Source organism: Eutrigla gurnardus, assembly GCF_963514095.1.
Source record: "Eutrigla gurnardus genome assembly, chromosome: 10".
NCBI classification, from domain to species: Eukaryota; Metazoa; Chordata; class Actinopteri; order Perciformes; family Triglidae; genus Eutrigla; species Eutrigla gurnardus.
The window spans coordinates 26,983,727-27,006,710 of NC_139924.1; the positions used below are offsets into that span (position 1 = coordinate 26,983,727).

At 44.0% G+C, this 22,984-nt stretch overlaps 1 protein-coding gene across 4 annotated transcripts in view; it reads left to right on the plus strand.

Moving 5' to 3' along the window:
* The first annotated feature begins 759 nt into the window (after nt 1-759).
* The window catches only part of pitpnm3 (PITPNM family member 3), a 71,403-nt gene continuing 49,178 nt past the window's right edge, over nt 760-22,984 (plus strand). For 2 of the 4 annotated variants that reach the window (XM_084018675.1, XM_084018678.1), the window contains exons 1-3: nt 1,127-1,486; nt 1,619-1,867; nt 15,722-15,817. In XM_084018675.1, the coding sequence (XP_083874801.1) occupies nt 1,843-1,867; nt 15,722-15,817 (121 nt within the window). In that variant the 5' untranslated portion in view covers nt 1,127-1,486; nt 1,619-1,842. Of the gene's footprint in view, nt 920-1,126; nt 1,868-15,721; nt 15,818-22,984 lie in introns of those variants that run through there. The other 2 variants (XM_084018677.1, XM_084018676.1) reach the window with 2 other exon arrangements.

Below are 22,984 nucleotides of genomic sequence, written 5' to 3' on the forward strand. Positions count from 1 at the left end.
TGTATAGAAGTCTATGAGAAAATGGTCCTACTTCTCTCTGCTGGCCACCAGGGGGCGACTCCTCTCTGGTTGTATAGAAGTCTATGAGAAAATGGTCCTACTTCTCTCCGCTGGCCACCAGGGGGCGACTCCTCTCTGGTTGTATGGAAGTCTATGAGAAAATGGTCCTACTTCTCCCTGCTGGCCACCAGGGGGCGACTCCTCTCTGGTTGTATAGAAGTCTATGAGAAAATGGTCCTACTTCTCTCCGCTGGCCACCAGGGGGCGACTCCTCTCTGGTTGTATAGAAGTCTATGAGAAAATGGTCCTACTTCTCTCTGCTGGCCACCAGGGGGCGACTCCTCTCTGGTTGTATAGAAGTCTATGAGAAAATGGTCCTACTTCTCTCTGCTGGCCACCAGGGGGCGACTTCTCTCTGGTTGTATAGAAGTCTATGAGAAAATGGTCCTACTTCTCTCTGCTGGCCACCAGGGGGCGACTCCTCTCTGGTTGTATAGAAGTCTATGAGAAAATGGTCCTACTTCTCTCTTGATGTATTATCTCAGTAAACATTGTAAACATGAGTTTATGGTCTCAATCTCTAGTTTCAAGTCTTCTTCAGTCCATGATGTTCATTTAGTACATTATGGTCCAGTTATCTACTAAGATGACTTTAACACTTAGCTGTAAAGTTGACCTTGAATCATGAAGCTAACTTTGTTAACAGCTTCACACTAGAATCCACATGGATCCAGATTCAGTAAGGGTGCCGCTCTGCCACTTGTGCTCGTCAGATCCACCTGTCGCTCCTCCACAGTCCAAATATGGTCACTTCCTTCACTGGTTGCAAAAATTCCAAGATGGCGATGGTCGAGGCTTCAAAACTGTAGTCCACAAACCGACAGGTGACGTCATGACTACTACGTCCACTTCTTATATGGTAAATGGCGTCCTTCATATTAATTATTTGATAGATGTGCAACAACCACACGCATTCACGATCACTTTAATAATCTGTGTAGAGTCGTGTATTTTCAATGTACAATTATGATGTGATGTATTGTGGGTTTGCTCATTCTTTTGTAAATTGGCCTAAATATTTAGCCACACCCCATGTAACGAAAACGAGATTACAGCAGGATATTTTTGCATATATATATATATATATATTAATCTGTGTAATTCCTGCAGTATTCGGTGTAGACTTGTGAGGCTAATTAAATAGGTCGCGCCAATGACACGCATAGTTTATTCCTGTTCCCTCCTCTCTTTTGAAGATAACCCACTTCTTCTTCTTCTCCTTCTCCTCCTCCTGGCAAAGTCAAACACGGGGACGGGAAAGATGACGGACGCCCTTCAGAGGCTGCGTCCTCGCGCGGACCTGCGCGCACCGCTGGAGGCAGTCGAGCTGCAGACCCGGTCTCGATCGGAGGAACTCCGGCTGATGTTGGAGAGAGAGAGGGAGAGAGAGAGTGAGAGAGAGAGAGCTGCAGGGTGGGCATGACATGTAAGCCAAGTCTGCACAGATACAACAAATACACAAAGTACTGTCTGCGGCAGCATGGGCGGGTCGCTGCTCCACTCAGGTGAATGAGAGCAGCTTTTTAGATTTCTCTGTTTTTGTTGGTCCTGTCCACAGTGAGAGGAGGAGACCGACGTCCCCGCTTCACCCCGCTCCAGTCTGCCAGGCGTCAAGGTGCAGCAGCAGCAGCAGCAGCAGCAGCCGGCGGGGAGAGGGACGGAAGGAAGGAAGAGCCGCTGTTTCGTTGACAGCCTCCCCGACGACACCACGGCGCCGCGCGGAATAACGCGGCGGCTTTGCGGAGTGTGAGCGGGGGCACGCGCGCGGGAGAGGAGGACACTATGTCAAAGGAGGCGCGAGGAAAAGGTAAGGCACAGTCTGTCTCGCGCGCTAACAGGTAGACACCCGCGTCACGTGCTGTTGGCTGCTGCTGGGTGTCCGCGCGCACCGCCGCGTGCTGCATGGATGGAGGTAATCTGTAGGAATGTGCGACGGGTCTGAAATAACGGAGTCCAGTCCCAGGACCCGGTCCGGCTCTCGTTGTGTTTGGTTCTGTGACGCTGCAGGGTCAAACGGAGCAAAACATGTCTGGTGTCAGGAAATGTCTCCTAAAAAAAACAAAAACAACTTCTGTTGAAATGTGGAAATGCAGGAGGACACAAAGAGCGCATTCCGGTAAATAACCGGGACGGAGGGGTTCGGTGCTAATAACAGCAGGCTGCTGATTTCCTCCCTCGCGGATCATTTGGGTGTTAAAACTGTATTTGGCCAGTGTTGACAGGACAGCAGGCCTCCGAGCTCGTGACATTTATGTAGCATTAAAAGCTTCATTGGTGGCTCATTCAAAAGTTTGTTTTATTCGCCTGATTTTAGTTAATTGTTATTGATTGTTGATGAACAAGCATCAGTTTATGAAAAGCTCTGTTTTTGACTGTGGTCGTTTATTTCCCTGCATCTCTGCCCTGCCGAAGAGCCCTTGAGCAAGTCACTGAACCTCTTTTCCAGAAACACAGGCGTTGCTGTTCTGCATGTGGCATTTGTGCTCTGCCCTTTTACCAGGAGGCGAGAGCGGAAAGAGACTGTCCCTGCAGAGATCAATAAAATATCAGGTCATTACTGCTCTCATTGGTCACAATGGAGGGGGGGGGGGGGGGTTACAATATCGCTGTCTCTGATTTAAAGTATAACGTCCTCACTGGATTTGAGTGTGCGGTGACGTACAAAGCGGAGTGGTCTCTGAAATAGAATATAAATAATAAAATAATTCTCTTTTGGCACAAAGCAGATTGGAACAGTGCCGGGCTGAGAGCGGGAATCTCCAACACTCAGATGCCCTTTCCTTTCATCAGCTGGTTCCCAAACTTCGTTGGCTGCATTCCAAACGGAGACACCGTGTTTGTTCTCTTTGGCTGCACCGTTAAAATCAGGTGGATTTCAGCATCATAGCACACAATTACACGACTGCATATGCGTGGAATAAAAAGGCTGTGTGAAGCCGTCTGTGACTCTGGAGGGAGCTTTGTGAAAGTTGATGGATTGCCTCAAGTGATGTCACTTGAGTCAGCATTGGTCGGCGCCCTGAACTGTAAGAGGTGGTTGTCATCATGATGTCATCCGTTGGTTTGTAAGGTTGAAGCCTCCAGTTCAGCTTTTTGGCTATTGTCGTCTTTGATTTTTTTTTTGCAACCAGTGAAGGAAGTGACCATATTTGGACTGTGGAGGAGCAGTGGGGGTGGATCTGATGAACACAAGCGGCAGAGCGGCAACCTTACTGGATCTGGATCCATGTGGATTCTGGTGTGAAGCTGCTAACAAAGTTAGCTTCTATAATTCAAGGTTAACTCCACAGCTAAGTGTTAAAGTCATCTTAGTAGCTAATTAGCATTAGTAGCAACCTGTCAATCACAGGTAAGCCCCGCCCCCTAAAGCATCCCCTGCTTTCTGGTCTGGTGGACTCTAAATGGACCATAATGTACTAAATGAACATCATGCTGGATTGAAGAAGACTTGAAACTAGAGATTGAGACCATAAACTCATGTTTACAATGTTTACTGAGATAATACATCAAGAGAGAAGTAGGACCATTTTCTCATAGACTTCTATACAACTAGAGAGGAGTCGCCCCCTGGTGGCCAGCAGAGAGAAGTAGGACCATTTTCTCATAGACTTCTATACAACCAGAGAGGAGTCGCCCCCTGGTGGCCAGCAGAGCGAAGTAGGACCATTTTCTCATAGACTTCTATACAACCAGAGAGGAGTCGCCCCCTGGTGGCCAGCAGAGAGAAGTAGGACCATTTTCTCATAGACTTCTATACAACCAGAGAGGAGTCGCCCCCTGGTGGCCAGCAGAGAGAATGCAAGTTTAAGGCACTTCAGCGTTGGCTTCACTTCTCAGAAGCGGAGGTTGCAGCCTGGTTCGGGTGGAAGACTGTTAGTTTGAAAATAAAGAAGTGACTCCTCATCTCAGCTTGAGGCTGAATTAGCTGCTACTTACATACCACATTCAAACTTCTGCCTTATCAATTTATTTTTATGTATTTTTTAAAGCACAGAGCATAAGCCAATAAAAGGGTTTATAGATGACCTACTCATGATACAGTATGAAAGGGAATAAATACAAGAAAGATGCTGAAGGTCGTTTTCATTCTGTCCAGTGGGAACCAATTTGTGTAAAAATAAATTTTTGTTACATAAAAATGTCCGGTGCAAACTCCTTGTTCCACTCTAGAAATCAAGCATGTAGTTGGATTTTTAGTATCTCACAATACAAATACATTTGCCTCTCAGCAGCTGGATGTCGTCTCGAGTTAATCTTAATTATATTGCGTTGAGCCTCACCGTAAAACATTCACTTGCTAATAGAAACTACACGGCGAGGCCTTCCATCATTTCAGCCCGGCTCTGTGACATCACACCAACGCCGCGGCGGCAGACGGAGAGCCGTGTGCAGTCGGCCATGTGTCGGGGTTTACTTCGTATTTCAGACACGCCGGCGTATCTGTGTTCATTTAAATATCGCTTGACCTCGGCTCGCACCATAAATCGTGAAGTAGAGCGGCGTTGTTCTTCAAAGTCGACGTGGGCGAGGCGGACTTTTTAATTTTCACTTCTTATCTGGCAACGTTTTTCAATCACGAGTGGGGCTGCGGCGGATTCTTAATTGTAATGTAAATGTTCTCTTGACTCACATGAGGGCTAAATCTGCACTTTTATCTGGAGTAAGGGCTGTGAAACAAAACGGATAAATATATTATTTCATCATTAATGTATGGCAACCAGCGTTTATGGACCATCTCAGCTCCTTTTTTTCTCAGCTCCTGCAGCAACCATGGCCTTGTGCCCAGATCCACTGATTGCCTATTAAAACAGAAGAGAGCCCCCCCCCCCCCCCCCCCTCCAGTTGTAATCATCCAAATATTGAAAAAGAAATTTGAGCTGAGTAATTAGGATTTTAAGAATGATCATATACAAAATGCACCATTTGTCACGGTTCTCAGATGATGTATGTCGATGACGTTGGTGATCTCAGATTTCTGTTTTTGAATTAAATGCCCGTGATTTATTTCAGGGGCAATAATGACGTTAGTGGAATACGATATTCATAGCTATGTTTTAATCGGTGTATAATCACCTGAATTGGGGGGGTGGGGGGCTGGATACTACGCACCAGCGTCAGGACGATATTTTAATTGTTCAATACTTTGATTTTTCCACAAAATACCTGCAAAACCCATCTTTTTGTCTATTAGCTTAGCATCACATGCTAAACTAAGATAGAACTGTATTTTCTAAGCATCATTAGCATTGTTATGTTATAGCGTGGTGTAATGGCTTAATTGTACTTCCTACAGAGAGATGCAGATGTTCAGTTCCAGCTGTGCATCGCCTCTCATCCAATCATCCTCACACCTGTGATCATCTCATCTCCTCCGTAGCCGCCGAGCAGGAGAGCATCCTAACACTAACCCACATGACAGGAGAGCATCTTTTAACGGGTTCCCCAGTGAAACCCACCGTTAATGGGATTAGACCCTTGGCCCGACGGCTGCGTGCCTCTCCTGAGGCTACTCCCCCCCGCTGCGTTGGCTGTAATCTCTTTGAACGTCTGCATCTTCGTCAGCCTCTTGCTGATCCCGACTTCATGAAGCAATCCACCGCTCAGTGGGAGATATCGCACCGCTGAGCATTTTGTTTTTTTGTTGTTGTCATATTTGATGAAATTGGAGTCCAAAGGGGTATTTTATTTTCATTTGCTGTCCAAATAAAATAAATGGGAAGCCCACCTGCTGTTTTTTTTGCTGAGATTCGACATCAGGCTAAAAATAGAGCTAAAGGATGCTGGTGAACAGTCTCTCTCTCCGCCTCCTTATCTCTGCCTGTAAAGGTATCTACTGCCTGTTTGCCATTTGGCAGCATTTTAGCGTTTAATCTGTTTTCGGGAATAGCTGCATTTTCTGCAGAGTGATTTTTTTATTGATGCCGTCAGTGTTCCGGTGATCACTCATTTTACAATACGCTATTGTTTTATATGCTGTATTACCGTGCAACAGCTTGTTGTGTGTTGGGTTGACGTTCCTGGCAAGTGGTCTCCAGACAGGCTGCTCAACAAGCTGCGCACAATGTTCCCTGAATTTCTACAGAGGCGTGCGCTAATGCATTCAGCCCCGTGACCTCCGTTATTTTAATGCGATCGTACAAAACAGAGCTAATTTAAATTTAATAGGTGTTTGTCACGATGGAAGCACATGGGGCCTGTGTCCGGGAGACAGCTCCTCACAACGCACACAGCGGGCCCGACCTGCTGCCGTTTGAGGTCGGAGACGAGGAGGGGGCATGGGGGACTGGTCTAAACCTGGAGACGGGCACATGTTCTCACCTGGAGACGGGGACATGGTCTCACCTGGAGACGGGGACATGGTCTCACCTGGAGACGGGCACATGGTCTAAACCTGGAGACGGGCACATGGTCTAAACCTGGACACATGGTCTCACCTGGAGACAGGCACATGGTCTCACCTGGAGACGGGCACATGGTCTCACCTGGAGATGGAGACGGGCACATGGTCTCACATGGACACATGGTCTCACCTGGACACATGGTCTCACCTGGAGACCGGCACATGGTCTCACCTGGAGATGGAGACGGGCACATGGTCTCACATGGACACATGGTCTCACCTGGACACATGGTCTCACCTGGAAACCGGCACATGGTCTCACCTGGAGACCGGCACATGGTCTCACCTGGAGATGGAGACGGGCACATGGTCTCACATGGACACATGGTCTCACCTGGACACATGGTCTCACCTGGACACATGGTCTCACCTGGAGACCGGCACATGGTCTCACCTGGACACATGGTCTCACCTGGAGACAGGCACATGGTCTCACCTGGAGACGGGGACATGGTCTCACCTGGAGACGGGCACATGGTCTCACCTGGAGATGGAGACGGGCACATGGCCTCACCTGGACACATGGTCTCACCTGGAGATGGGCGCATGGTCTCACCTGGAGACGGGCACATGGTCTCACCTGGAGACGGGGACATGGTCTCACCTGGAGACGGGCACATGGTCTCACCTGGAGACGGGCACATGGTCTAAACCTGGAGACGGGCACATGGTCTAAACCTGGAGACGGGCACATGGTCTAAACCTGGACACATGGTCTCACCTGGAGACGGGCACAGGGTCTCACCTGGAGATGGAGATGGGCACATGGTCTCACATGGACACATGGTCTCACCTGGACACATGGTCTCACCTGGAGATGGAGACGGGCACATGGTCTCACATGGACACATGGTCTCACCTGGACACATGGTCTCACCTGGAGACTGGCACATGGTCTCACCTGGAGACCGGCACAGGGTCTCACCTGGAGATGGAGACGGGCACATGGTCTCACATGGACACATGGTCTCACCTGGAGACCGGCACATGGTCTCACCTGGAGATGGAGACGGGCACATGGTCTCACATGGACACATGGTCTCACCTGGACACATGGTCTCTTTATTATCGTGACGTCTTGACGTTTTGATTTAGCAGCTGAAGAGATGGACATTTTTTTTGTGGTGGAGACCAAAAGCGGAGCTAAAAGCAGTAAATTTTGGACTCCCATCAGCAGGATGGAAGCTCCATATTAATGCTTATGTTTTCTTGTGGGGAGAGAGAAAAATATTAAATTAATTGGACAAACATCAAAGAAAGCTTTCAAGCAAACTTGTTTTTCCAGCTTATTAAATCCATGGCTTCACCCACTTCATATCCAATTTAAAAATCACAAGTGCGTGGCGTTAATAAAGTAACCCATTCACATGCACCCGTGCTCAGGCTGGACGGACAGTAGACAGAAGGGGAGAGTGTGACCGGATTAGCGGTCCATTAACAGTCGATGCAAGCGCCGATCTGTGTAGCTGCAGTGCAGATAAGTAGCATCTCAGAGGATCATGTCTGGAAGGTGAATTTGTGACCGATTCCACATTTCCTTTTTCTTTTGAGGAGAGATCAATTTCTCCCACGTCTCTCATTGGCTGCGCAGATTGATTTTAGCTTTGTGCTGAAACGAGGTTTAATTCAATTAGAGGACAGGCTATTAAAAGCTATTTCCAGCTCCGGGGCAGGCTTTTTTATTTATCGTTACATTCACAGGACGCTCGTAAACGCCACGACTTTCTCTCTGTGTGGGTTTCTCTGCCGTATATCTTGCTAGTCTGGTCCGTGTGGTTTCCATCTTTACTGGGTCATGTTGCCTGTTGCAAATGAGGGGCAGAGGCACCCTTTAATGCCCTCCTCTTCCTCCATGCCCAGAAGCAAACATAATAATTGGATTCCTTCTTGACATGGTAGGTATCACACTCTGATGTTGTGGCTTGTCCAATGCCTGGTTGATCTTGACTTCAAGTTCCTTGACTACAAAATGCTGCTGATCCCGAAATGAGGCACTCGGACCATCGGGGTCGGAGAGAGGGCAAACGGGAGATGAAGCTCCGGCGAGGAGAAATTCCTCGAGTATGGTAGCGACTGATTAAAAGCAGATTCCTCCTGTGAGGTCCATCCTCGACGCCGAGGGCTCGCTCATTATCCTCGGGAACCCCCGAGCACTTCACTAGTACCGTCTTCAAAGCTGGAGAACTTTCCTCTTGGGTACCAACATACATATGTATAAGTACGGGCAGTTTTCCTGGCTGACATGAATCACTCGGTTCGGACACTTTAATTGGAACCACATATTTAATAAATGCCAAAAAACATCATCTTATCGCAATCTTTCCAAAAGAGACTCTTTATCTTTAAGTGTTGATGTTGCTGCTAAGGCTGACCCTGGATGCTTCAAAACTATAACGGTTGCCATGGTAATTGACGTCTAAATCGGTATCCAAAGGCTACGCACTCGTAAAGCTACTCCGATACCACCGCTAGCAATAACCTGATGCTAAATCCATAATTTATCAGCAGCTGCAGCGTGGGAGCGAAACAGAACGGAAAGGATTATCTGATGGAAATGTTCAAAGTTATTGTGAGATCTGTGATGGTATTAATACCTCATATCGGCAGGTACTGAAATGTAAGTGAAGAAGCCACAGCAAAACATTTTTTATGGGGAATCACTTTAATTTATTTGTAGTTTGTTACCTTTTTGTGCTCAACTTGGACCTCATTTATATAAAATAGCAGATTAAACTTTGAGTTTAGTTGCTTGACTTTAACATTCCCACACTAGAGGATTCATCATCCGTTTCTCAGGAATTACCACACTTTTAAATCTGTTTATGCCACTTTGAGGCACAAGTGCAATTATGAAAAGCACGCTTATGTGTATATCCTGTGAGATTTGTGGAGATTATCCCCTTCTGTGAAAACCACCTGCAAGTTGAATTCCACTGCAATTAAAGCCAGCTGCATGATGGAGACCCAGATGATCCCAACCCCGCTAGAGACCTTCCACCTTAAATTACCTTTTAAAACACAGCTTTTTAAAATACTTTATCTTGTTTTTATCTGTCATCGCTTTTCATACTTTATAATATTCAACTGTTCAGCAAATGCTTGAGTTGAAGTCGGTTTAAAAGATGGGATTTAAATCCGTTTCTAACTCGAAGGTTGAATATTATCTTTGTAGGATGATTTTTGTCAGGGAGTCAAATATATACAGAACGATGAATTAGTTCAATTATGAATATTTCAGGAGCTGCAGTCGAGCTATTTCTCGCTCGTCTCCAAGAGTTACCATCATGAATGCAAAACTTCAACAGCTGCCTTGCAAAGGAAAAATGCCCCTTTATATCGCAGCCTTGCGGGGGTTTATGTGTCGGTGGTGGATTTCCGGTAAATAACATGTATCCTGTGTGCCATTATATTATGAATCAATGAAAAATACCATATTGATTAATAAATGATAGGGTTTTATTTCAGAGCAATAACCTGAGTCAGAGAGAGAGATCTGCTCTTGTTGTGAATATATAACGTATGAGTCATGCAGGATGTTAACAGTCACTTAAGCTGAATAAAGTTCAGATTTTTGTTATCCATGAATACAGACCTGCAGCAAACAATCACCACAGATAGAAAACCTATTATCGGAAACATCATGACATCATATATATATACAACCGATACCATCATGCATTGCGCTGAAGGAAAATTGAGTAGAGTTTAATGTGAATAGAGCCTCCACGTCGACTGGCGTTTAGCGTTCCCTTCGCTCTTACTTTTCACAATAAAAGCCCTGGACGTAAAGGTGGCATCGCTGCGTAACAGGGGGACATCAAATTAACTGACAGTATGTGTTCATAACAACATAAATATGTCTGCAGTATTTATCATGGAGGGTCCGCCCGCCGCCGTTGATCTGACACGTTTTTTAATTGTGCGACAGCAGGGACGTAATTAGCGGTCGTGAGTCGTGTCCCAATGTGTGGTGTTTTTTTTTCATTTTACAAATATATAATCCTCTCTACATAGAACTAATAATGAGTAGGGAGAGGTGAATTTATAACATTATATGGCTGTAAAATGCTTTTTTATAGCAAACTCTTAAGACTGGACCATTCCTGCTACTCTCACATACAAAGTCAAACATTTGACCTCAAGTATAATGTGACAAAATGGTCTCGGGGGGTGGGGGGGTGTTAGGGTGAATAACCTGTGATCCACTAATGGACGTTTCGACTATGCTGGCGTCCGTAAACACCGCTGGAAGTTGATAATGGAAAGGAGGAAGAGATGAAAGACAACGGAGATGAATCACGAGCAACCTTGTGCTGTCCTGCTCCGGAGTAAAGCTTTTTTAGAAACCTGCAGACAGGTTTTCTTTGAAGAGATCCCAAAGTGCCGGGAGTCTCCCCCGTCTCCTTCCCCCGGTTCTTCCAGAAGTTTTGCATGCTTTAAGTTTGCAGGCCAAAGCAGTTTGATCAAAGGAACTGCTGAATCACCAGATGCTGTTTTGCTAGGTGATTCTGTCGAACAGTCTGAATCTCAATTATTGAGAAAGAAGGGAACATCATAATAAATCATTTATAAATTGCAGATTGCTATTTTCCGTGACAATTTATTTCTTTGTTAAACCTACATGAGAAGTGAAGCCAATCCTGAAGTGCCTTTAACTTCTCTCTTGATGTATTATCTCAGTAAACATTGTAAACATGAGTTTATGGTCTCAATCTCTAGTTTCTTCTTCAATCCAGCATGATGTTCATTTAGTACATTATGGTCCATTTAGAGTCCACCAGACCAGAAAGCAGGGGATGCTTTAGGGGGCGGGGCTTACCTGCTGATTGACAGGTCCATTTAGAGTCCACCCGACCATGAAAGCAGGGGATGCTTTAGGGGGCGGGGCTTACCTGCTGATTGACAGGTTGCTACCATGCTACCAATACTAGTTAGCTATTAAGATTAACACTTAGCTGTAAAGTTGACCTTGAATTATGAAGCTAACTTTAGCAGCTTCACACCAGAATCCACATGGATCCAGATCCAGTAAGGGTGCTGCTCTGCCGCTTGTGTTTTTCAGATCCACCCGTCGCTCCTCCACAGTCCAAATATGGTCACTTTCTTCACTGGTTGCAAAAAATCCAAGATGGCGAGGATTCAAAACTGTAGTCCAAACCAAACCAAATGGTAATATCACCGTGACAACGTCCACTTCAGTTTATGATCAGGACGAAATGAACCAAGCTACAGTGTGAAGGCACTCTTCTGCTCCCATACTCAGCATCACATTTACATTAACATCGTGTTTTGACATTGTAATATTTGTAAGTGCGACTATTTCAAATACTTGTTGACACAGTGCAAATTTCCTTCAGTTCTTTTTAACACACACTTATCTGGTTCCGCCGTCCACACAGAGCTTTCATTTTGTTGTTAATAATTAAACAACGTCGCTAAACCAATCAAACCTAATTTGCTTGGGCCTATAATCCAATTACACAAATACTGATTTCCACTTCACTGCCTGGTGCAACAAACGTACTCTAAGCCTTGTTCCCACAAAGAGTGATATATACATATATATATATGACTTGCAGCTCGTAGATGTGAAACGGGACGACATCTTCTCGCTAATGTTGACAAAATGTTCCTTATTCCCGGCTTGAGGATTGTCTGCTCAGTTTTGCACCGGCTGCTGCTTTTGTGATGATGAGCTGTAGTTTCTTTCAAGCATTCATCGGTGTCTGTGGGGATAACGTGTACTGTGATGCCCTGCGGGGAGCGACGGCAATCATTTCCATTACCCGGCGGGGGAGTCGCAGTCGCATGGCGATGGGCACTCCAGCGTTTGGTTAGATACATCGACACGCATGTAGAGCACCGAGAGGAACATACGACTCACGTGGGTGTTTAGATAAAAACAGTGCTTTAAAATCACTTGGAAGGCCTCAGAAGATAACTGGCTCAACATGATGGATGATGAAAGGAGCTGTTATTCAAAGCAGCAGCTGGCTCAAGACTGCTGATACGGGGAAACTTCTCAGGTCCTGTTATACGACATTATTTGGACCATAATGTACTAAATGAACATCATGCTGGATTGAAGAAGACTTGAAACTAGAGATTGAGACCATAAACTCATGTTTACAATGTTTACTGAGATAATACATCAAGAGAGAAGTAGGACCATTTTCTCATAGACTTCTATACAACCAGAGAGGAGTCGCCCCCTGGTGGCCAGCAGAGAGAAGTAGGACCATTTTCTCATAGACTTCTATACAACCAGAGAGGAGTCGCCCCCTGGTGGCCAGCAGAGAGAAGTAGGACCATTTTCTCATAGACTTCTATACAACAAGAGAGGAGTCGCCCCCTGGTGGCCAGCGGAGAGAAGTAGGACCATTTTCTCATAGACTTCTATACAACCAGAGAGGAGTCGCCCCCTGGTGGCCAGCAGAGAGAAGTAGGACCATTTTCTCATAGACTTCTATACAACCAGAGAGGAGTCGCCCCCTGGTGGCCAGCAGAGAGAAGGCAAGTTTAAGGCACTTCAGCTTTGGCTTCACTTTTCAGAACTGGAGGTTTCCTTTTAAAAACTGCAGCAAATAACGGACATTTACACCAAAATAAATCCTTCACAAAACAAATCCTTCACTTTCTCGCACTGTGACAAATAAATATATAACTGATAACGTTTGGGGCGTGAAACAAGGTTATTTCTTCGTCTACGATCCGGCGCACGGATCGCAGACTGAACAGTTTTGACAAGACGAATCGGCAGCGCTGAGTTATTTGGACCATTAGCGTGAAAGTGAGAAATATACATAAATCTGTTATATTGTAATTCACTCTGAATCATGCGGATCAGAGTCATCTCAGCCAGCGTCTCCACCTCTACCTCGGAGTGACGGTGTGAGTTACTATGGTTACGTGCACACTCCGTCGCCGTCAATAAACCATTCTTCATGCACACTCAATCTAACTCATCCAGACTCCTGCAGGTGGCCGTTTCTTCACTTCATCCAAAAGTTTTGCATTACAATAGTTTTGTCAGTGTCCCTCATATTTGCACCCCCCCGTTTTAAAACATAATCCAGGGACCGGGCTGAGGAGCATAGATATTTATTGGCCTACGTTTTTGAAGAAGAATATAATATAGGGAGTCTTTGTCAGAAGCTGTGCCCAATAAACACAAATGGGTGAAAGTTAATTCAATAAATCCATTTTGAAGTGAAGGAAGGATGTGTGATGTAGATACTCCTCCATCACACTGTGTACGTGCATGCTGAGTGTTTTTTCTTATTCTATTTGTTGTTATTGCATAAATGAGCAGTTGGATGCTGTGATCCTTTACTGACCCTCAACAATCGCAGAGTAACCTTGGAGCTTCGTGCAGCGATGTGAGAGAGCGGTTAACTCGTGTGTAGGCGGTTTAGTCGACACATTACAGGACTCTGGTGTTTAAGGGAGACGCTGCTCCGTCTGAATGTTGATGCACGTTAAATCCCCTTTACTCATCCTGGAGGGGAGGCGACAGGCCAAGATGACAGGGTTAGAGGTTCTGTCAAGGTTTCGGGGATCCGGGAGTGGGAGGAGGAGGATTTGGCCGGTGGGCAGATCTTCCTCTGAAGTCGTTTTAAGAGAGAGCTTCGGGTTTATCCAGTAACTTGGGTGTCATGGGTGTCATATTTACTATTTGTCTGGGATTTAAGTGCTTAGAAAGCAGTTGCAAGGTTTTGGTCGAGGAAGTCGCTGCTCTTTTTCAGACTCTTCACCTGCTGCCGTGGCCCGGCTCCTCACCTACCGCTGCTATTATTACTCCTAGTTCTACTGTGCTACTATTTTATTATCATCATCATATTATATCCACTGCTGCTGTTATCGTTAGTATTAGTTATTTTCTACTTTTTTTATCACTCATTTCTGTAATATCTGTTGTTTGCCTTTCTATTGCACTTCTGTCCATCCAAGGAGAGGGAACCCTCTTAAAAGGGTTTTTAAGGGAGTTAAGAGGATGCTACATAATTAAAATTCATGGTTTTCCATGTTTTCCCCTCCTTATATTGTAGCGTGAACATATTCGGTGTGTGAGAGAAATGTACAATCACAGCTACTGAATTGGTGTCTTAAGCAGTAAACTCCCTTACATAAAAAGGGACATTTTCTCTTTTTCAAAGCGATTCCCCTCCCTCGGGGATGTCATTTGTGAATTGCAAAAAAGCGACACCTGGAAACCGTTCGGCGTCCCAGGAGGGAAACGTCTCCTCCACCACCACTGTGTAAATAATCTTATGCATCGTGCATATGCAATGTAAGAAGTGGAACGTCTCCCTGGTTGTATGCTTACAGGAGTACAGGATACATAAGGATGAATAACTACGTGGATTCTCTTATATCCATTGAAAATGTAGTGGATTTTGACGGAATTTTATTAAACATGGGCTAATTCCCATGATTCATATTACAGTGGATGTGCAATCGTCTCCATATTCAAGCTTGTACAAGTCTCACGTGGATGTTTATGTATGTATACATATATATATATGTGTGTGTTTGAAGTGAAGAAGCCTCTTGGAGGTCTCTGGAGTCCAGTTGCCCACGATGAGGCTTTCAGACTCCTCCGTCATCCAGGTCCAGACATTTGATGCCATATTGTGTCTTAAGTATAAAGTCGGGATGGATGCGATGGCTCCAGATGGCAGGGAGACCTGCATCATGACATCATCGGTACTAATAGGTACTTGAGGCTTATCAGAGAATCCCAAAGAGGAGAGAAAACACCCAGGAAACTCAGGGAAACGTCACATTTATTGCATTGAAATCCATCAGAATGGGTAAAAGTTGTTAATCTTGTTCATTAAAACCTCACCCGACAGTGTTGCAGATATATTTTTGTGGGAGATAATTTCCTCCGCTCCGTTGTGTGCGAGGGTTTTTATATCTCGGTACTTCAGAGTGAATATTGTCAACAAGTGGAAAGTGCTTTAAATCCCCCTTTTCATCTCAGCACTCGTACCAGAAGGTCATAAAAACATTGGCTGGGTTCCTCGCTGAGACGCCGGCTCAAAGGAAAAGTCCATTTGGGTCTTTTCACCTGCTGCGGCACTCAAAGGGCCATTTATCCCCACCCCGGGGCATTTCACTCTCAATCCTTACAGGTATCATCCGAAATAGTAAAAAAGAGAGAAATATGCCTGAGTGGAGTAGTCCTTGAGTGCTATGATTAATGGCGTGACCCTGCCTGTCATCCTCTCAGTCTTATTTTCTCCTTCTGACCTGCAGGATCATCACGAAAGCACAGCGCCTCTCATTGGTGCCTGCAGAATATTGCACAGGAATCAGTTGACAGCTCCGATGACGAGTTCTTTGATGCCAGAGGTTAGTATTACCTTTTTATTTCACCTTTAGTTTTTATCTCGTCTTCACCTCGTAATCTTTCTAACAAGAAAAAGTCTCAGAGATGACCTCGTGTGTACGAGCATTTTAAACCGACCCGTTTCCTTGTAGCTACTTTTCATTACAGGAGCTTAAAGAGGAGCTGTTACGCTCCTTTTTCTGTTGAATTCTTGTATTTCAGGTTTTAATGCTCAAAAAACTAGAACTTAAAGCATGTGTTTAATTCATCCAATGCATCCAAGAGGTCAAACTGACCAGAAATATAAACACTCATGTTCTGGAAATGCGATTAAAGTTGCATGATACAAGATCGGGATCATTGTAGTTGCCTCTTAATGGCTCTCAACATGGCGAAGCCTGAGCCGGTGGCTTGGAGCTAACGATGCTAACGGTGCAAACTCTAGCTGGGTCCTTTTAAAGACTCCGAAATGAGGCGGGCCTATAGTCTACGGAGGATTGTCCTGTTTGTCACCTTCGCTGCTGCCGTCGCCTAGCAACCAGCTGCGCTCGACAACGAACGAGCATAGAAGAGGTACCTAACGTTATATGGTTAAAATGAAGCCAGGGATCAAAATGTATTCTTTTTAAATTTTATATTACGAAGGAGGACGTGCTTCACCGAACTCTGATGCCGCTTGTTGCCATGCCGATTTAAAATCCAAGCCGTCGCTGGCGTGCAATGCATCTTGGGATCAGTTGGATCCTCCGAATCTGGGAAAAGAAGCTTGTCTGGGTTGCATTTGAAGAAATCTTGGAAATGGGAACGCTGTGGATTTGCTGCTGTGAATGTCTGATATCGTCACTTTCACCTCGATCTTCCCTTAAAGTTGTATTCCCTTCACTTGTTTTCACCTCGTACGTCCTGTTTGCCATAAAAGGGCCCGTTGCCTGCTAGAAAACATGAAATATGTTTCCTTATCACGGCTGTCGCAGAGCGGTGCTGCGCGTAGCTGGAAATTAATTTTGTGATGCTGCTGTCACCGTGCCGATCGAGAGGATAAGATAACGTGTGCTGTATGCAGGCCGAAGATCCATGTCGTCCTCAGGTCCACGTCTGCAGCACGAGATCCATCACACACACTTTCTTTACTGAGTGTGAAGGGACAACAAACATGCCCTTTTTATTCATTATTTAGGATTCTTAAGCATCCATACCTCCATGTAGACATCAATCATGGTAAGATCTATTTGTTTAATCCATATTTAACTGTAAAAACAGATGCGTCATCACTGCTAAGGTCACGAAAAGGTCATAACCTTCATAAAACGACTTTTTTACACTTTAGTTTTGTTGCACGACGTGTTCACTAACGAGCTTCAGAGCTCAGTTTGTGGTTCCCGTCTCTCATTCCAGGCCGTCGTCTCTAATTGGCTTCTTATTTTTGCTGACTTATTCTGCAGACAGCGAACACATCACGTCTCTTTCTGTCGTCGCTCGTTCACGCATGCAGAGTTTTTTTGTTTTTTTTTGGTAGTGAAAATCCTTGGATTATCCTTTCAAGTTGCATGAAAGCATGGCTGTCCCGAATCAAACAAAGAAAAGCTCCATCATAGGAAGACATTGAAAGATAAAAGAAAGAAAAGGGTGAATTTTTTTCTTCCTTGCTGTCTCGTTGCTATGTAACTCGTCTGACTCCGGCTGTGTGGAGTTCAGTCCTGCAGAAAAGGCAACACAGGCCCAGTTATTCCCAACATAAACATATGATCAGTATGAATGATGCCTCCCTTAAAAGGCAAACCAGAACTCACTAACTACAAACCGGCGACTCTCGGCTGCAAGCAGCTGCTCTGCTTGCTGTTATTTATGGCGGTCACACCGGGCTCTTGTTCTTTAGCCAAAAGAAAGCAGCAATTTTTAGTAGAAAAGCAGAGCACGGCATTGGGAGTGAGTCTGGGGGGGGTTTGTTACGATGTAGGCCTGCCACTCAAACCGTCACAATAAGCTCGGGGGGAGTTTTTATTTCTGTATGTTGTGATGAATGACTTCATCCACACTGTGTCGACCCAGAAAACCAATAAAGGGCAGAACGCTGTCAAAGACATCAGTTTTCTGCTTAAAGGATGAGCCCCGACTTGTTGTTACTGCAGACGTGTTTTTCATACAGATGTGCTCTGACTCTTTTACTTTTTTACCCTTTTGGATTATTTATTTGTAAATTATCTCTTTTAATTGGTGTGCTGTTATATTTGTTTTTTTCTATATATATATTTTTTTTAGGTTGTTTTATGGAAAGCACTTCTAGCTTGAAAGTTGCCATAAAAATGATGATTATATTATATAAAGAGTTTATTATATAAAGAGGTCAGCAGTCTGTTATTCTATGGCGTCTTATTTCTTTATAGCAGATGCCATAGAATTCCATAATGGACCAGAATCAAAATAAAGGTGATTTTTGTTAAATTATTATTATTATATAGTATTTTCTTTTCTAATCTGAGGATGCTGTAAATACTGTTGAATCAAATGTTTTTATTCCTAATTTTGAGTTAAAATCTAAGCGTCAGATGCCGGCCTTGACAGATGGTCAAACATCAACAGCGTACGTCTCGCTGTGAAACACGGAAGCAGATATGAAACCCGTCAACGTCTGCGAGTGAAAGCCGAGACATCGGCCGACGTCGTGTGTCAGCTGGTGTTTGTGTGAAACGGCGTGGAGGCAACACAGATGTTGGCCGGATGGTTTGATGCCGTCGTCTCTGTTGATCAACTCCTCTGACATCCGAGCAGCTGCTTCTAGCGACACACACACACACACACACACACACACACACACACACACACACACACACACACATGCAACACACAAACTCAAGCACTCAGGATCTGTTTGTCACATGGTCCCCCGCGAGCAAAACACGAGTGTTACACAGACCGCGATCAAAGCAGAGTCGGGCCAACATCCGAGTGAAGAGGCTGAATGTCTTCATGACCCCGTCAAGTATGAAATCAGCTCGGGTGGTGTTACCCTCCACCTGGGTATGAAGAACTCCCGACGCTGCTGTATTGATGTGATGGGTTGTAGTGACCTACATGGGCCACCAGGGGTCACCTCCATAGTGTAACAGGCAGCTGAGCTCAGAAAGGTGGCGACGGTGGAGTTTTTTTTCCATCTTTTTGTTGCCTTAAAAAGCTGATAGTTTATAGTAGGAATGTCAGTTTTGGTTCATTTTACTTTCACATTTATAGAAGGGTGATCCAGTTTTAAAGTATTGTGTTGTAAATGTCTTTCATTTTATTTTCTGGTGGCTTTGCTGGAGTTTATTGCGGCATTTTTATCAGCTTCCAATCAGCTGATATTTGTTGTAAATAGTTTCTCTAAAGGCTGATCAGATGAGCCAATCAGCTGACATGTCGATTATGAATTGAAACCAATAACAATCAACTTGCCAAACTGGTCAAGAATGTCTTTGTCAACTGTTGATGCCAATGTGCCGGTATCGTTGGTACCCGCTGTGTTTGTGGTCGATAATTAATCAGTTAAGCGTCACCTGGAGAGCTTTTCTGGCTTTTCAGGTGTCGACAAACCCCGGATTATACACCAAACCGTTGGTTTTCCAGGAAGGTAAAGCTCCAGTTTATCCTCAATTAAAAGAGAACGAAAGAAAACGAAGAAAAACTAAATCCAAAGCACGCATCGCATCAAGTATAGAATTAATTCAGAGGTTGTACAGTTGAAGTGAAGAAACACAGCGAAGCATCATATTTTGAATGAGCCAATGAAATCGAGCCTTTTAACCATTGAGAAAGGAACCCGGACCTTCCACTGATTCATCTGTTGATAGTTAGTTTTTAATATTGCAGCATCTTCTCATATTCTGTTCACACTTCAGGGTTTTATTTTGCCAACAGCTCGTCTTCGTCAGTTTACTGAAAAAGCTCAGCGGGGACCAAAAGCCTGCTTTTGAAATATTTGCTCAACAAGATGCGCTTTCGCCAGAAAAAATCCTGGCTTTCGTTTTGGGTTTTCGAGGATAACAGTGTCACTTTTTGGTTGTTTGTTTGTCAGATATGAAGACAATATTTAGATTTCTGCAGCCTCGAGTGCTTCTATTAGAAAACTTGATTAAGAAAAGCTTAAAAAAAGGGCCATTTCTCGATGATTCAATCCCGCTAACGGAATTAATTCTGCTCGTAAATTTGACTCTTTTTTACTCCCTCTGAGGAATCTGCTGAATTCTCGGAGCCCTTTCCACCGCCTGTAGTAATAAAGATGAAAAATCATTCCCCTGTTCCACTCAGCGTACTACTGATATCTCCCCCCCCCCCCGGACCACTCAACTGCCGATTACCTTTCTCATTGTAAAACCAACATCTCATTTTTAATTTTTACCAGGACAGAATGCCTTCAGGCAGAAAGTCAACTCAATTGTCACATTATTTATTGATGTCAGCTTTTGACAAATTTATCGTGTGTTAATCCACATTTGTTATTTGATAACAAGCGTTTAAATAATGAGCAGATTGACAGATTTAGCATGAAAGATAAATGCGTGGTGTCGGCTGCTCCCACAGCCTAACAACGTGATGAATTGCCACCGGAGGTAAACGGTTTATATGCAAGTGGGGCAACTATTTATTATGAGGCTGCTAGTTTACGACGTTGTATTCTAGCCTGCTCTCTGGTCGTGAGAACCAGCCTGGGTTTTGCCAGATGAGGTACTTTTACTTTTATCTGTAATGACAAAAGCTTTTTTATACCCACATAGACCCATTTGCGTCTTCTTTAAGAAATCCATCAATGGAATAAACTCAATTATGAAAGTGTTGGGTTTTGAATATTATGATTGAATAATAAATATGAAGTCCATCCTGCTGTATTATGTCTCTTAACTTGTTGCAGCAATTTGTGGGTTGATACCTCAATAATTGCGAGAAATAATGATCAAAAATACCTCATTAAGACAGCCTGACCCTGAGGAACACCACAAAAGAAGTCTGTGATTTGGTGTCTAAAGCTTTTGACAGATTTGAGATTTTTTGTTTTTGCAAGAATTTGATTTTTTGGGCGATTGGTTGGCGAGGAAACTGTTCCCAAACCCCCTTATTGTCTATATCTATGAAAGCCATACGTCCTCTGAATGATCCCGATCTCTAGTTTGTGGTTGTAGAGTTTCACAAGGCTGTGATTATCATTCAGGTTACAAGACGTCATTTTATACAATGATGTCAAGAAATGGCTACTTTGGGGACTACCCCACCAGCTAAGCTAGCCGTCTCCTGGCTTTAGTTTCACATTGAATCAACAGCGGTGAGAGTATCGATCGGCTCATCTAACTTCCATTTAAACATCCCTTTTTTTGTGCTCATTTTCAGGCAGCTTGTTAACAGCATTTTATCACTCAAACAAAAGACGTGGCAGCAGCAGAAACTCTCCTTCAGAGCCGATCCTCCAAACATTTCTACGCTTCAAGCACCTCTCAAACCTTAGCGAGGATTTGTTAAAACATTTAGATAAAACTAAACTATGACAGAAATACAAAAGCACACGTACACACATCTCATCCCCGCTGGTTTTTGTTTCTGGTGAAACAGTAATCCCTCCGATCCCCTCGTCCGTCTTCATTCACTCTAATCCTGCATCATCGGACAGGTATGATCCCAGAAAGACTCCATGAAAGATAAATCCTGCAAGTGAATTTACTCAACCTTTTCTTATCTTCACTCCCTCTGCGTCAAAGGTTCTGTTTTACTCCATTTTTAACAAATTATCAAGAAGTTATGAGTGGATATGGATTTTAATGTCATGGACCAGTAAACCTCTGACCCAGGAGCAGTTGATTACATCTTTGGCGGCGATCCAGATCTCAGATTTCTTATAAGAGCTGGTGAATTATGCTGCTTTCATGGTCTGGCGGTGAAGTCAGTTTTCCACAAGGATAAATGGGAAATCAATTTATGCAACATCTTAATAGGGATGTAAAACCAGCATTCACAAATATAAGCTATCTGGGGATTTGCAGATGTTTTTGTTTTGTTTGGATAATAGAGAAAAATGTGCTGCAGTGAATCTGAGCCATGGAAGGCAGACACGTTGCCTTCTCTGCAGGTGAAGATTTCACTGATTTCTTCTTTCTCTTCTCAGTGAAATCAGCTGCTGCGGCGTTTTGATTCAAACTAAAAATGTCTCATATATTCTGCTGCACAAGCATAAGATGAGAGATCACACGAAGCAATCTAAAAATAGTAGCTAACATAACTTAAAGTATAACTTTAATGTAAAAATTAATTCTATTCAAACAATTCCAAGCGGCAGACAGACCCAGAATTGAATTGGCACATAAAGAGTGCTGCTGCTTGCAGGAGAAGATGATAAAACAAGGAGTCGCTGTAACAGCCGGCTTCTCACATAAATGGGTTTCGCCAGTGTGAAAAAGCATTTATAGAGAGGAGACAGAAGAGTTTGTATGGAGTCGAGCTATCAAACAACACAAACAGGATACACAAGAAAGGAAAGAACTAACAGCAACAAAAAATACGTGAACTGCAGAAATAAATCTTGGTTGTGTCACTAATTCACTACTCACTGTGCAGGGAGTTCTGTGTAGAGGACTTTGTATTTTACGACGCTGTATTAGGGCCCAAAAATGTCACAAATTTGCTAGTTTAAAGTGGCAAATTTGCTAGTATATTACGATGCTAACAAACGGCATTTATGCTAGCTATTCCCATGAATGTCGCTTTTATCTTTCTAATGAATCCATCCCAATGTGTGACAACGCTTTGCTAAGGTCCTTAGGGTGTTATGGTTATTGTTGGTTAATTTTATATGGGCCAAATTGTCATCTAATGGCTGTTTGTTGATCGGGTGGTTTGGCTAAGCTTGCGGTAGGTCATAGAGGAAATAAACACGTAGCTTGACCTGGATGTTTGCTAAGTGAAAGCTACCGATTCATTAGAAAGATAAAAGCGACATTCATGGGAAGTAAGCTAGCATAAATGCTGGTTGTTAGCATCGTAATATACTAGCAAATTTGCCACTTTAAACTAGCAAATTTGCTAGTTTAAAAAAGTGGCAACTAACAAATTTGGCGCTTTTTTCCCCTCAGAATATTGTCCCCTCTCTCGGCTCCATTTATTTTCCCCCTACATTTGCCCTAAGACGGCGTCGTAATATTGAGCTAATAGGCAAAAAAAACCAAAAAGGTCAT